Source organism: Lemur catta, chromosome 4, assembly GCF_020740605.2.
Source record: "Lemur catta isolate mLemCat1 chromosome 4, mLemCat1.pri, whole genome shotgun sequence".
NCBI lineage: Eukaryota > Metazoa > Chordata > Mammalia > Primates > Lemuridae > Lemur > Lemur catta.
Genome location: NC_059131.1, coordinates 35,364,007 through 35,379,133, shown reverse-complemented (window position 1 = coordinate 35,379,133; position 15,127 = coordinate 35,364,007). Strand labels below are relative to the sequence as shown.

General features: G+C 41.5%; 1 protein-coding gene and 2 non-coding genes across 4 annotated transcripts in view; 2 read left to right on the top strand and 1 right to left on the bottom strand.

Moving 5' to 3' along the window:
- The window catches only part of MSH2 (mutS homolog 2), a 58,128-nt gene extending 48,882 nt beyond the window's left edge, over positions 1 to 9,246 (bottom strand). Inside the window, exons 1-2 of one of the 2 annotated variants that reach the window (XM_045549553.1) lie at positions 8,917 to 9,246; positions 265 to 419 (exon numbers count right to left, since the gene is read on the bottom strand). In XM_045549553.1, the coding sequence (XP_045405509.1) occupies positions 265 to 419; positions 8,917 to 9,127 (366 nt within the window). In that variant the 5' untranslated portion in view covers positions 9,128 to 9,246. The remainder of the gene's footprint in view (positions 1 to 264; positions 420 to 8,916) is intronic. The other variant, XM_045549554.1, reaches the window with a different exon arrangement.
- On the top strand, positions 2,171 to 2,299 carry LOC123637646. The gene has a single exon (XR_006734997.1). It is a non-coding gene; the product is annotated as a small nucleolar RNA SNORA11 (small nucleolar RNA).
- Positions 9,247 to 12,887: 3,641 nt separating the features above from the next.
- LOC123637616 lies at positions 12,888 to 12,949 on the top strand. The gene has a single exon (XR_006734970.1). It is a non-coding gene; the product is annotated as a U7 small nuclear RNA (small nuclear RNA).
- The last annotated feature ends 2,178 nt before the right edge of the window (positions 12,950 to 15,127 follow it).

Sequence of the window (15,127 nt, the reverse complement as noted above, 5' to 3'; positions counted from 1 at the left end):
CTTTTTGTCCAGGTTATTATATAACATAGTTTTAGGAACAGTGACAAGGCTCAGCGTATTCAAATTTACCTTATAATGAGGATCCATAGAATTTCTAAATTGCTATTAAACTATTAACTTTTTAAAAACCACATGCTTAATTGTTAAAGTGTCTCAAAGCATTTTCTATCATAGCCTGCTTAAATTATTAAAGCACAGTTGAATTCTTCACATTTTTATTTTCTACTCTTAAAAAAAAAGTAAATTTTTAAAAAATATAATTACCTTAAATGCCAAATACCAATCATTCTCCTTAGATGCCTTATTTCCAGCTCTATTCTTATAAACTTCAACTCTATACTGACGAACCAGAAGGAGATCTTTTACAAAAGACTCAAAATTCATTTTACTAAGCACAACACTCTCCAGACTCTTTGCTCCTTAAAAAAAAAAAATTACAAGTACATGTTACAAACTTGAGGTAGTTGAGTGTTCAAGCACCTAACACAATGTTTCCCCAAGAACTTCCTATAGAGTTCTCAGTAATTTATTTATTCAATAAATTGTTTATCAAGCACCTCTTATATGTCCAGGGACTACGGTAGGTGAGGCATAAAATATTGAATCGACATAGCCCCTCTACTTTTACGGAGCCTGTACGTCGAAAGCTAAACTTTTGAAGATGATATAAAGATAAAATAATGGATAAATACATATATAACTAACCTTACTTGTCCTTTTCAATAATTTTTCACAAGTTTGAATAAAAGTCTTATTTAAAAACTATACAGTATTTGGGCCGGGCACGGTGGCTCATGTCTGTAATCCTAGCACTCTGGGAGGCCAACGCGGCAGGACTGTTCAAGGTCAGGAGTTCAAGAACAGCTTGATCAAGAGCGAGACCCCCCTCTCTACTAAAAATAGAAAGAAATTAGCCAGACAACTAAAAACAGAAAAAATTAGCCGGGCCTGGTGATGCAGGCTTGTAGTCCCAGCTACTAAAAAAATAGAAAGAAATTAGCTGGACAACTGAAAATATATAGAAAAAATTAGCCGGGCATGGTAGCACATGCCTGTAGTCCCAGCTACTCGGGAGGCTGAGGCAGTAGGATTGCTTGAGCCCAGCAGTTTGAGACTGCTGTGAGCCAGGCTTACGCCATGGCACTCTAGCCCCAGGCAACAGAGTGAGACTCTGTCTCAAAAAAAAAAAAAAAAAAAAAAGGTTCTTTTCTTCAAGAATAATTCAGAGCCCCCACCTCCATTCATCTGTGCCAGGTGCTGGAGGTTTACAGGAAGAGATGCATTAAAATACAATTCCTGCCCTCCAGAGCTTTCAGTCCATTAAGGGAAGCAGGCAAGAGTAAATGGGCAGAGAACACCTAAGAGGGGCAACTTAACATGGGAATGAAGGAAAGCTTCCAAGAGGAGATGCCTTCTAAGTTGAGCTCAGACGCAAAAAGAGACAAAAGCTACATAACTTTCCTTTTGGAAAAAGAAAACAGAATGTCATTTCTGAGAAGAGGAGATGGCATCCAGAGCACAGCAAAGGCTCATTTTGGCACAGCAGGTTCTTCCAACAGGTACAAATGAAAAGCATAAGTTCAAGAAACAACCCAAATTAACTGGAAAATGAATAAACAAAATGTAGGATATCCATATAATGGCATATTATTTGGCAATAAGAAAGAATGAAGAACTGACAACATAGATAAACTTTGAAAACATTGTGAAAGAAGCCAAGTCACAAAAGACCACAAAATGTATCATTCCACTTAGAAGAAATGTCCAGAATAAGCAAATCTAGAGACAGAAAACAGAACAGTGGCTGCCTAGGGCTGGGGAGATTATGGGAGAAACAAAGAGTGACTGATAATGGGTACAGGGTTCTTTTTAGAGTGAAATGTTCTAGATTTCACTCCAAAATGGAGGAAAATGGCCTAAAATTTACTGTGGTGAATGGTCCTCAACTCTGTAAATATATTAAAAACCACTGTAAACACATTTTAAGTAGGTGCCTTATATGGTAGATGTTTACATCTTTTTTAAAACCACAAGTTTGACGGCAGGACATTGACGGAGTCCTAACAATTTATATTTTCCACAGTCAGAGATAAGATTGCTAAAGAATGTAGGGAAAGGTGACAAAGTCCCAGATTTTTCAAGAAGTGTAACCTCTATCAGGAATCAGTGAGGGGTGTGCTCAGAGCAGGGGGCCTGAAGAATGGCTCCTCTGTTTACAACACACCCAACAGGAACCTGGGGTCACTGTGATGAGGGACACAAAACTTGTGGCCTCCCTATTAACAAATGCCCTACATGAGAAGAAGAAAGAACAAAGAAGAAGAAGGAAGAAAGAAAGAAAAAGAAAGAAGAAAGAAGGAAAAAAAAAGTAATCAATGTATTCTACAATGCTCCTCAGATACTGACGTGTATATGAATCACCTATGGATATCCATCAACAAAGATTCTGATCCAGCATGTCTGGAGTGGGGCCTCCAGACTTTCTAAAGTTCTAACAAACACTTACGTGATGCCAATGCTTTGGTTCATGTGCCACATTGAGGAGCAAAGCTATAAAGAGCTGGGTTTCAGGTAAGAGCAGAAGGTAAGGAGGCCAAAAATTATAGGGAAAACTCTTATCCATAAAATGGGACCTGAGTGTAGACAGTAGAAAAGTGTAGGAAGAAAGGAACAACTGTTTGGGTCAAGGGAGCAGGGAGGGAGCCAAAACAAAATAACATGAGGACTTTGGGAGCTGAAGTGAAGGTTGCAGAAATAATACGGGCAGTCAGTCTCCTGTTGGAACAGATATAGAGGGATTTTAAGTTTGATGCCATAACTTAGGAAATTATTGCCCTCTGTTCGTTTTTTTAAAATTGTATATACTTACGGTATTTGAAATGTCATCTTGATATATATTACATATCCATAGTAAAATGATTACTACACTCAAGCAAATTAACATATCCATTACATTTTTTGTGGTAAGACCACTTAAAATCTACCCTCTTTGCAAATTTTCCCTATACAATATTAACTATAGTCCTCACGCTGTACATTAGATCTCTAGACTTACTCATCCTACATAACTGCAACTTTGTTTCTGACCTACATTTCCCCATTTCCTCTCCCTCCCCATCCCTGGTAAACACCACTCTACTCTTTCTGTGTATTCAACTCTTTTTAGATTCCACATATAAGTGACATCATGCAGTATTTTTCTTTCTATATCTGGCTTATTTCACTTAGCATGTCTTCTAGGTTCATCCATGTTGTCACAAATGGCAGGGTCTCCTTTTTAAGGATGAATAATGTTCCACTGTGTTTCTTTATCCATTCATATATGGATGGACACTTAGGTCGTTTCCATACCTTGGCTATTATGAATAATGCTGAAAAGAACATGGGAGCACACATATCCCTAAGTCTTTCTGTTTGTTTAGATTGTAAATAAATAATTCTATGATAAATAATGACATGAAGGCCAGTCGCAGTGGCTTACTCCCCAGCACTTTGGTAGGCCAAGAAGCTAAGAGTCAAGATCAGCCTGGGCAACACAGCGAGACCCCCATCTCCACAAAAAATTTTAAAATTAGCCAGGTGTGGTGGTACATGCCTGTAGTCCTGGCTACTGGGGAGAATTGCTTGACCCCAGGAGTTTGTCAAGTGAGCTATGATGGCACCACTGCACCCCAGCCTAGGCAACAAAGATCCTGTCTCTAAGAAAAAGAAAAAGAAAAAAATAGTAACATGATAAGCATTTCTGAATGTGAATATGTTCACCTGTCTGATTATTTCTTTAGGATAAATTCCTAGATGTGGAACTCCTGATTAATGGATATAAGCATTTTGGGGTAACTTTTCATCTAAGTACAAGATATAAACAGAAAAGTCTACATATCGTAAATATACAGCCCAATGAATTTTTTTCACTTTTTTAATCAGGTTTATTCAGGTATAATTTACATCAGTAAAATTTGACCATTTTAATGTGCATTTCTATGAATTTTGACAAACACATGCAGTCACATAACCACCACCACAATCGAGATAGTCTCATTGCCCCAGAAAATCCCCTTGGGTGGGATTTTATTCTTACTATATTGATAGTGCTGGTAATGGACTCATGGGTTAATGGAAAGTTCTGTTTGACTAAATGTTTAGCTTAACTGAGAGGTAACCAAAAAACACTTTTGGTACCACTTTTGCGGAAAAAGTTTTATGAAATGCCAGAATTCATTTATTGTCTTATTAAGTACAGAAGAGAAAGGTAAAGAAATTATCAGCCAACTTGCTTGGTCAGGTAGGATTCCTCAGGTAGCAGGCATGGGCAATCAAGGGTTGGATACTAGCAAGAAACAGCATGCATGCAAAAGAGCAAGAACAAAAGAGAAAGAGCAAGAGAGAGAGATCAAGAAAGAGAGAGCAAGAGCAAGAAACAGAGCAACAAAGAAAGAGGGAAAGAGAGCCCAACGAATTTTGAGACTGAACATACTCCTAAAAACAGCACCCACCTCAAGAACAGAACACTACTCACCCCAAGAAACACCCTCTCTTCCTGCGTCCCTTCCTAGTCAGTCACTCACCCCTTCTCCAGCAAGGGCAATCACACTAGAGAGACTTTTAACAGCATATAAATTATGTTTGCTATTTTCATATTTATATAAATGGCACCAAACTGTAAGTTCCCTTTCATGCCTGGCTTCTTTTTCTTTTTTTTTTGAGACAGAGTCTCACTCTGTTGCCCGGGCTAGAGTGCCGTGGCATCAGCCTAGCTCACAGCAACCTCAAACTCCTGGGCTCAAGCAATCCTACTGCCTCAGCCTCCTGAGTAGCTGGGACTACAGGCATGCACCACCATGCCTGGCTAATTTTTTCTATATATATTTTTAGTTGTCCATATAATTTCTTTCTATTGTTTCAGTAGAGACAGGGTCTCGCTCTTGCTCAGGCTGGTCTCGAACTCCTGAGCTCAAAAGATCCTCCCACCTCGGCCTCCCAGAGTGCTAGGATTATAGGCGTGAGCCACCACGCCCAGCCCCTGGCTTCTATTTTTTGCATGCAGTGTTTTCATTATCTACAGTATATTCTACTTTGAATAAACCAAAATTTACTTATCCATTCTACTACTGAATGGCATTTGGGTAGTTTCCCATTTAGGGCTATGTACATTCTCATATATGTCTTTTGGTGAACAGATATATATTTCTTTTGGTGTATACTCCTGAGTATTCCACTGCTAAGTGGAACTGCTGGGTCATGGGATATGTGTATGTTCAACTTTAATAGATAATGCCAAACAGTTTGCCAAGACAGTTGCAATTTGTAGTCCCACCAGCTGTGTATGGGTATTCCAGATGCTCCACATCCTTGCCAACCCTTGGTATTTCCCATCATTTTTGCATTTTAGTCATTCTGGTGTAAAGTAGTGGTATCATACTATAGTTTTAATTTGCATTTCCCTGATGAGGTCCTTGTTATACATTTATTGGACATTTAAGTATCATCTGTAAAGTCTTTTGCCAGTACTTTTACACTGAGTAGTAGGAATTCTTTATATATCCACAAAGATTTTTAAGGATTAATATACTACTACCATATTGCCTTCCAGAAAATAAGAATATTATTTCATCATACTCTTGCAAGCACTGTAATTTTATAATCTTTGCCTATTTTAAACTCAAATCCAGAATAAAGAATGGTTCTCAGGTTAGATTTCACAGATCAGCAATACTTCAAAAACAAAAAATTGGGTACCAATTCAGGGTTACCAACATTTTCATTTGTCAGGTAAGGAAATTTTTTAAAACCATCATTTCACAAAAGTGATGATTTTAACAGCAAAAAACTAGTAAGTCCATACAATGTCCACCGGGTTCAGCTAAACATTGACTCAGAAGATCACCATACATCCCAGTCCACTCAGAGAAATCGCTTGCCAGCTGGGCAGCATCACATATTCCTCTCAGCACACAGCCCTTTTCCTTAGGACATTTCAGTTGAAAGAAGCAGAATACACATCAGTGGTCTAAGTGGCTACCTTGGTTTAGACGCTCATGCCCCCAGGAGCCAGTATCTCCTGTACCACTCCGTATGCGCAGCTTCCAGCAGCCCCACAAGGAACATGCCAGTTACTATGACAGTGCATTTAGAAAGCTCAAAGTGTGGGGTCCTTATCAGGTATTTATATTTCCTCGAGTCCAGATGTAATTTACCAATCTGGGGTCATTTTTGTAATATGCAATGCTGCCTAGAAACACAGCTAACTTTCTTTACTTTATTAGGTTTCCAGGGGAACAGAGTAGCAAAGGAAAAGTTTGTTAACTATTTACCTACATGGCATAATACTAAAATGAAGAAAAATTTCTCCCAAAAAAGAAGTATTGGCAACCTTACATCAACATACATTATAAAAAGTCCTAAGTTACATTTCACCAGCTTTTGGGAATCATGGTACATTTTTGAGTGCCTCCCTTTTTCAGTTATTTCAATTTCTAACAACAAACTACCCATCTTTTTATAACTCTTATTATAATGCCCAAATATCAGGACAACGCTTTATGTCTTTGGTATAAGTCTCTGGTATAAGAAATGGAGCCTTGGGAATAACTCATATGTCCTTGTTAATCTGTCTGAAAAGTTAAATTCACCTTTAACCATACTCTCAACATGATTAAGATGAGGTGACTAAGTTATTCTATTCATAGAAATGTCCCTGGGAAACAGTCACATTTTACTCTTCCAGGGTAACATAGGCGGCATTATGGTTTTTTAAAAACCTGTGCTCCGATATAAAAGATTCCTGGTTGTTCATACAAAATTTCTTTCCCAATAAACAGATGTAATATTTAGCACCCATTATTCCTTTCACAATCTAAATTACAAAAATAAAAGTATTAGAATATTTAATGGTGCTTAAAAAAATCAGTGATCCAAATCATAAAAATGTATACAGGAGCTTAGAACTTTTTACACCACTCTAAATGCTAAAACTATTCTAAACTGAATTCAAAAATAAGAGAGGCATGTGCTCTGGCCTTGAATAACAGGATTCAAATAATCACTTTAAATTGAAAAGCAACTGAGACCATCATTAACTACGAAGCCACTTATAACTATCTCTGACAAGTCTTTTTTTTTTTTTTTTTTTGAGACAGTCCTGCTCTGTTGCCCAGGCTACAGTGCTCACAGCAACCACAAACTCCTAGGGTCAAGGGATCCTCCTGCCTCCTCCTCCCAGAGTGCCAGGATTACAGGTGTGAGCCACCACACCCCACCTCTGACTAGTCCTCAACTCTTGCCCCTTTATAACCCATCCTCCACGCTATAGCCAAAACAATCCAACACACCACTCAATGTTTACTTAAAAGTCTTCAGACTTGTCACTAGTTACAGTATAAAATTTCAACATCTGAGCAGGCCGGCCCCGTGGCTCATGCCTGTAATCCTAGCACTCTGGGAGGCCAAGGCGAGAGGATTGCTCCAGGTCAGGAGTTCCAGACCAGCCTGAGCTAGAGCAAGACCCCGTCTCTACTAAAAATATAGAAAGAAATTATCTGGCCAACTAAAAATATATATATAGAAAAAATTAGCCGGGCATTGTGGCACATGCCTGTAGTCCCAGCTACTTGGGAGGCTGAGGCAGTAGGATTGCTGAAGCCCAGGAGTCTGAGGTTGCTGTGAGCTAGGCTGACGCCACGGCAATCTAGCCAGGGCAACAGAGTGAGACATTGTCTCAAAAAAAAAAAAAAAAAAAAATCTGAGCACAACATAAAAAGCCTTTTGTCCTCTGACCCCACCCACCTGGGCCAGTCTCCTCACTCATTTTCTGCACCAGCAATACAAATCTACCTCCTTTCAGGCACTCTCCCACAGCAAACTAATCCATGGCTCCAAGTGGAATTTAGCATCCCATGCCTCTTATGAGGTTTCCAGCCTTGGCGATCCTGCCTCTAAGCATCTTGACCAACTTCTTGTGGAGCTCACCTCCATAAATCTCCAAATTGAACTGTAATCATGTCTGCCTTCCTCTCCAACAGAGTGAGCTCTATAAAAGTGGAGATACTGTCTTTTCATCTAGTGTCCATAACCCTGACGATAAATTTCTATCTAATGAATGAAACATCTCCTCAGTTAACATCGCATTTGCACGTGGCAGGGTCAGGATGAGAATCCACAACTACTCCCCCAGAATGCTCTTCCCATTTATCATAACTGAAAGAAAAAGCAAAGAAGCCAGGGAGAAAAGAGGTCAACATGAACTATCTAGAACATCTAATCCACACAGGGTGAGAAGTCTGTAGCTTTCCAGGGAGAGATGGTGCTGGAGGATGCAGGGGGTGATGGAGGACACTGAATGCTGAACTGAAGGACAGACAGTTTCCATGACTATAGCCCAAAGGTCACACAATAATAACTGGAGGAGCAGGGACTTGAATCCAGGCAGCTTGGCTTGAGTCCATGGTCCTAACCACTTTACCTTAGTGCCGCTCAATAGTGGTCCATTACAGGACCCAAACTGAACCGGCGGTATAAAGCTATCGTGTAGACAAAATTATGTGGGTGATATGACAGATGCTCCCGAATCCCCTCTATTCTAAATCTCACTCCTGGCTGCTGTTTGTAATAAAAGATTTTGGCAGTGTTTGTAATGAGAGCTACAGGCCAAAGCGAGACCTACGCGACTGCAGGAAAATGAAACAAGAAAATATATTAAAACGCCAGGCACGGCGTAAACACTTCGTGAGTGTTAGCTGTAAGTGCGGCACCTGAGAAGGCACGGATTTTCCGTCCCTCCTGGGCCAAGCAGGGCGGGGGAAGCAGAATCCCCCACCCCGCACCACCAACGTCCCCGCCCCCGCGCCGGAAAGGCGGCCCGCCGCCCCCTTCTCTAGGGGGACCCCGGATCCCTCCCGAGCCCGCGCGTGCCCCCCTCACCGGCCGGCCCCATGTGCTTGACCACGCCCTGGGTCTTGAACACCTCCCGAGCGGCCAGCAGCGCGTCCTCGCCGTGCGTGGTGTAGAAGTCGCCCCGGTCGAAGAGGCGCACCGTGGTGGTCGGCTTCTCTGGCATGCCCTGGAAGAAGCGCACGAAGCCGGCCTCGGCCGCGCTCTCCAGCTGCAGCGTCTCCTTCGGCTGCACCGCCATTTCGGAACCTTGCTCCACCGCCTGGCTGAAGGTGCCGCGCGACCCCGCACCCACTAAGCTGTTTCGCGCCTCCCCTCCCTCGCCGCGCAGACGGCGTCCGGCCTCTACGGATACACCCAATCAGCATCCAGCAGTGCGTGTCGGTGGGTGGGAGTCCGCCGCGGCAGCCAATCATAAACAGACGCGGCCCAGCTTCCCGCGCACGCTGGGGACTCTGTGCACTGCGCATGCTTGCCCCTAGGTTGTGCGCCGGCCCGCAGACGCGCATATTTAGCGGCGATCCCGTCTCCGGGTATTCGGGGATGCGCGGCTTGGAAGCCAACTGGATGTAAGGCTCGGTGGGCGGCGACCAGGTGGGAAGTTCCCAGCAGATATTGAGCTTTCGTGCCCGGAAGCATGGGCGTGAAACCGGAAAGAAACTTGAAAACAAAGAAAAACTAGCCTTCCTCCTCATCCCAGTGTTTTTTCCAAACTTGTGCCCCTTTCCAACAGTACCTCCCTTTTCTTTTTTGAGCAAACACCAGAACATTACAGGTTTTTTTCTCCATAGCCTCCTTACTGCTCCCTGCTAGCCAAATTCTCGTTTCGTCCACTCGTTGATTTAATTCATTCATTCAGAAATCTATTTATATGGCCTGCTATGGCTATATGACTCTTCTTGGCTCTTAGGATCACCAGTAAAGAGAAAAATCATTGCTTTTGTTCTCTTCATAGTCTAATGAAAGGATTCAGTTAAGTAAACGAAATAATGCATTAGAATTCGGTAAAAAAAAAAAATACATAGATCAGGGAGGATTGAAATTTTTTTAAATGTTGAGCAAAGACTTGAAGGAGCTCAGGATCTATCCTGCAAAATTAAAGGTATTGCAATTCAATCCTGTTTGACTCACCTTTCCCCCACGGAAGTGGCCCCCAAACCTAATTCAGCAGCATAATCACACTGGGGGGTTTCAAACATATTAATTGGCCTCACCCACATATAACGGGTCATAATTTCTGGAGGTTGAGCCTGGAATCTTTTTTGAAAGCTCCCTGGGTATTCCTGACAATCAGCTGAATTTAGAAATCACTGGCCTACAGAATAAAATTCAAATGCCTTTGAGCAGTGGAGAAAGTTTGGATCGTCTAACTGCAGACTACCTTTTCAGCAATATCTCCTGCAATTTGGCAACACTCTCCTCTCTCCCCTATGCTAAGATCTGGGACAATGAACTTACCTTTCCGCATGTGGCTTCAACACAAACTTGACCCTCTGCTCTGGAATGGCCCTTCCCTGACCTTTGTGTTGCAAATTCCTGGACATCCTTCAGTCCTCAGAATCCTTCAGATCTCAGAAAAGCCTGCCCAGTCTCCCCAAGTGTAATCAGGTGCATTATTGGCTGAGGTCCCACTTCATTCATGTCTCTATTATGATACTTGCCAAATTGTTTTAGGGATAAATCTGTTTACCTGTCTCTCTTACTAAACATCTGGAAAGGACAGGGATGAGTGTGTATATGTTTATTTATAGTTAATAATATTGGTTAACATTCATCAGCAATTACTGATTGTCCGGTGTTTTTTAAATTTTTACATGTGCTCACTGTTTTAATCCTCTCAACTCTAGGTGTTAGGTACTATTATGATTTTTATTTTACAATGAAAAGAAATGGAAACTTGGAGATGTGAAGTAACTTGCTCAAGATCACAGAGCTAGTAAGTGATAGAATTCAGTCTTGCTTCAGATTCTGTACATGTAACCATCTGTGTGTATACAGAATCTGGAGCAAGACTGTGTACTGAGAAAGAAAATGTGTTTCAAACCTGAATTTAAAAAAAAACAGTGGGGTCTCACTGTCACTCAGGCTGGCCTTGAATTCATGGGCTGAAGTGATCCTTCCAGCTCTGCCTTCCGAGTAGCTGGGACTAAGGTACACGCCACCATCAAGAAATTTTTTTTTTTTTGAGACAGAGTCTCGCTCTGTTCCCCAGACTAGAGTGCCATGGCATCAGCCTAGCTCACAGCAACCTCAAACTCTTGGGCTCAAACAATCCTACTGCCTCAGCCTCCCAAGTAGCTGGGACTACAGGCATGCGCCACCATGTCCAGCTAATTTTTTCTATATATATTTTTAGTTGTCCGGTTAATTTCTTTCTATATTTTTAGTAGAGACAGGGTCTCACTCTTGCTCAGGCTGGTCTCGAACTCCTGACCTTGAGCGATCCTCCCAATTTGGCCTCCCAGAGTGGTAGGATTACAGGCGTGAGCCACTGTAACCACCTCCTGTTTTGAGGCTCAGTTCCTAAGAGGCCACAAACTGGTACCGGTCCTCATCCTAGGGGTTGGGGACCACAGCTACAACCCATATGATTTATATACTATGCCAAACCATTTTCCAAAATGACTGCAACATTTTACATTCCCATCAGCAGTGCATGAGGGTTCCAACTTCACAGTTTCACCAACACTTTTTATTGTCTCTCTTCTTTATTATCACTATCCTAGTGTGTGACAAACCTTATATCTGGTAAGTGACTGTATCCAGAATAAACAAAGAAATCTTACATCTCAATAATAGATAAAGAAGCCAATTTAAAAATGGACAAAGAATCTGAAGAAGTCCTTGGTTTTTGAGAAAGCTCTTTGATTAGTTGACATAGATAACAGAAGCTGTGTGGGTTAAAGAGTTCATTCTGAAAGCAGAATGTGCTAGTTCCCTTTTAAAAGTTTGATAAGAAAGGAAAAGAGAGATGGCAACAGGAATGGTAGCTTGTTAGGAGGACAGGGTCAGTTGGAATTTTTAGTAAGGGAAGGGTAACATGTTTTAAGATGATGGGAAGAATTGTGAAATTATGTATATTTTGAGTATTGAAAAATAGAAAGAGCTAAGGTTGAAGTGTTAAGATTTGTGAAAGAAGTAGATCTTCCACTGGGCCTTGGCTAAGTAGCCGATTTCCCATGCATAAGAAAGAACATAAGCAAAGGCATGTTAGAACTCAAGCAAGCGTGTGAAAAGACAGAGGAACAGGAACATTTGGAGTGGAAAGGAAAATCTTGAATGCAGTAAAATTTGATATATTGGGAGTATAGAGGGAAATAAGGTAGATTGTGACTAGATTTTAGTTATTCTGGGAGTGACATTGAAAAACGATTGAGAATAGGGAGAATTTGGTATCAGGGAAATCAGGAATTACATTAATCCAGGAGGCGTGGGATGAAGTTCTGGAGCATGTTATTGGCAATGGGAGTGGAGAGGAAGGAGAGGCCAAAGGAGGCCAAGTAGAGCAACCATAGCTAGATGCACAGGACCCCACGGGCTGAGATGCCAACCTTGCAACGCTCCTACGACTGCCATTGCTCTCATAACACCACTGCCATGAGTGTTTTCTCAACTGTTCTTCCTTTCTTCACAAGATTCCAAGTCATAGGTGGGGGTGCCTGTGTCCTGGATACTCAGAGAAAAGGGAGGATCTCTGCTCTTAAACTTCCAAAGAGGGAGGTGGAAAACTGGCTCTCATCAACACCACACACACAGAGAATTCTCCCTAGATTAAAGAGATAGGATGCTGGGCAGTCAGAGGGAGAAAAAGTGCTCACGACAGGGCCAGACTGTGAAAGGCCTTATGTGCCCCTCTGGTGGAGGGAAGTGGTAGCTTTTATGTCAGATAAAAGTGTTATGATCAATCTGCAAATAACTCAAACAAATCAGCAAGAAAAAAATAACCCCATCAAAAAGTGGGCAAAAGACATGAAAAGTTTTTCAAACAAAGATAGACAAATGAGTGTTACGACTTTTTTAGAGTTTGTCTAGCAGGTTTTCCCATCCTTACCAGAAGATCCTGTCTCCCCCAAAAAGGAAGATAGACAATGGCCAAAAACATTTGGAAAAAAAATGCTCAACATCACTAATCAATCATCAGGGAAATTAAAACTATAAATTAAAACTACAATGAGATATCACCTTACCCCTAGCAGAATGGGCATTATTAAAAAGTCAGCAAACAATAGATGCTAGCATGGATGCAGAGAGATAAGAACGTTTATACATTGTTATTGGGACTGCAAATTAGTACAACCTCTGTGGAAAACAGTGTGGAGATTCCTCAAAAAAATAAATGTAGACCTATCATTTGATCCAGCAATCTAGCAATCCCACTGCTGGGTATCTACCCAAAGGAAAATAAATCATTTTATCAAAAGACGTCTGCACTCAAATGTTTATCACAGCACAATTCAGAGTTGCAAAGATGTGGAACAAACCTAAGTGCCTGTTAATTCACAAGTAGATAAAGAAAATGTGGTTCATATATACCATGGAGTACTACTCAGCCATAAAAAGGAATGAAATAATGTCTTTTGCAGTAATTTGAATGGAACTGGAGACCATTATCCTAAGTGAAGTATCTCAGAAATGGAAAAACAAACACCCCCACGTACTCTCTGATGATATGGGACTAATCTATGGGCACAAAAAGATATAAAGGTCATTTAAAATCAAGAAGGGAGGAGGGGAGAGGGGTAAAAACCTACCTATCAGTAAAGGAACACTGTTGGGGTGATGGGCACACTAATATCCCAGACTTAAGCATTATAAAAGCTATCCATGTTACAAAAACATTTGTACCTGCTTAATATTTTGAAATTTAAAAAAATGTCATGATCAACTTTAGGCAAATAATTCTGAGAGCAATGTGTGGTTTGGGCTGGAGAGGGAATAGATTGGTGGCAAAGAGACCAAGGGAAGTGTGTAAGAGAAAGCAGATTAGAGGAGCATTTATTTCTGGGGGAGAATCACAGGAACTGGCAATTAAAATAATGGCAGAGGTGAGAGAGAGGAATTTGGGACTTGGTTCCTGGAGATGCTGTTAACTGACTCTGAGAATACATGACATGAAATAAGTTTGTGGAGGAAGATGAAGAGATCATTAAAGGCTAGTTGCATGAAACAGACAGTTTAGTACAAAACTCAGGATGAAGGACAGAGATGGAGATGGCGCTTCTGTTATCATCTAGGTTCATAGATGGTAACAAAGGCAAGGTAATGGATGAAATCCTCCAGGAAGAAAAAGGGAGGAAAAATAGAAGTAAAGACAAATCCTGGGTACATCCCTATTGCACAGTCAGTAGAAGAGGAAAACAATTAGAAGACACTAATACCAGTGAAGCCAAAGAAAAGAATGTATAGGCAACATACAGGGGTAGGGAACGGAGAAGTCATTATGGTGATAGACTTTAGGGAGATCAAATGATTCAACACCGAGGGAACAGGGTCAGTGTTGACCTTAGCAAGAGTAGCTTCAGAAGTGATAGGACAGAGACTAGGAGGCAACAGGTTGACGAGTGTGCCAGTTGTTGACTTATGCCTTAGTTTCAAGTTCACCCTTTTTGCTTCTCTGTGAAAATGGATCTGAAGCTTGATCAGCAGAGGGCACTGAGAGGCACTTCAAGAAGAAGGATTGTTTCCTAGCTCTTGTGTGCTGGCTTGGCAGGCTCCTGCAGCACCCAGTCTTCTCCATCACCAGGCTCTTGCAGCATGGACGGCTTCTCCAGCACACTGCTGCACCTGCCAGAAGCTTCCCTGAGTGCCTCCCTCCCCGCCCATGGGCAATTTCATAGAGTCCCTTTGGTGTCTGCTGAGACACCTGCCTGTGAATAGCTTTCCCCCAGCACCCAAGAGCAGGGGTCAGCAAATTAAGGATCAGAGAGTAAATATTTTAGACTTTGTGGGCCATTGGGTCTGTTAAAACTATTGTCGACCCTTGAACAACATGGGTTTGAATTGCATGAGTCTATTTATACACAGATTTTTTTTTTCGATAAAAGTTACACCCAAGTGTGCCTACCTCTCCTGCCTCCCCTTCCACCTCCTCCACCTCTTCCACCTTTGCCACCGCTAAGACAGAAAGAGCAACTGTTCATCTTCCTCCTTCTCCTCAGCCTACTCAATGTGAAGATGATGAGGATGAAGACCTTTATGATGATCCACTTCTACTTAATGAATGGTAATATATTTTCTCTTC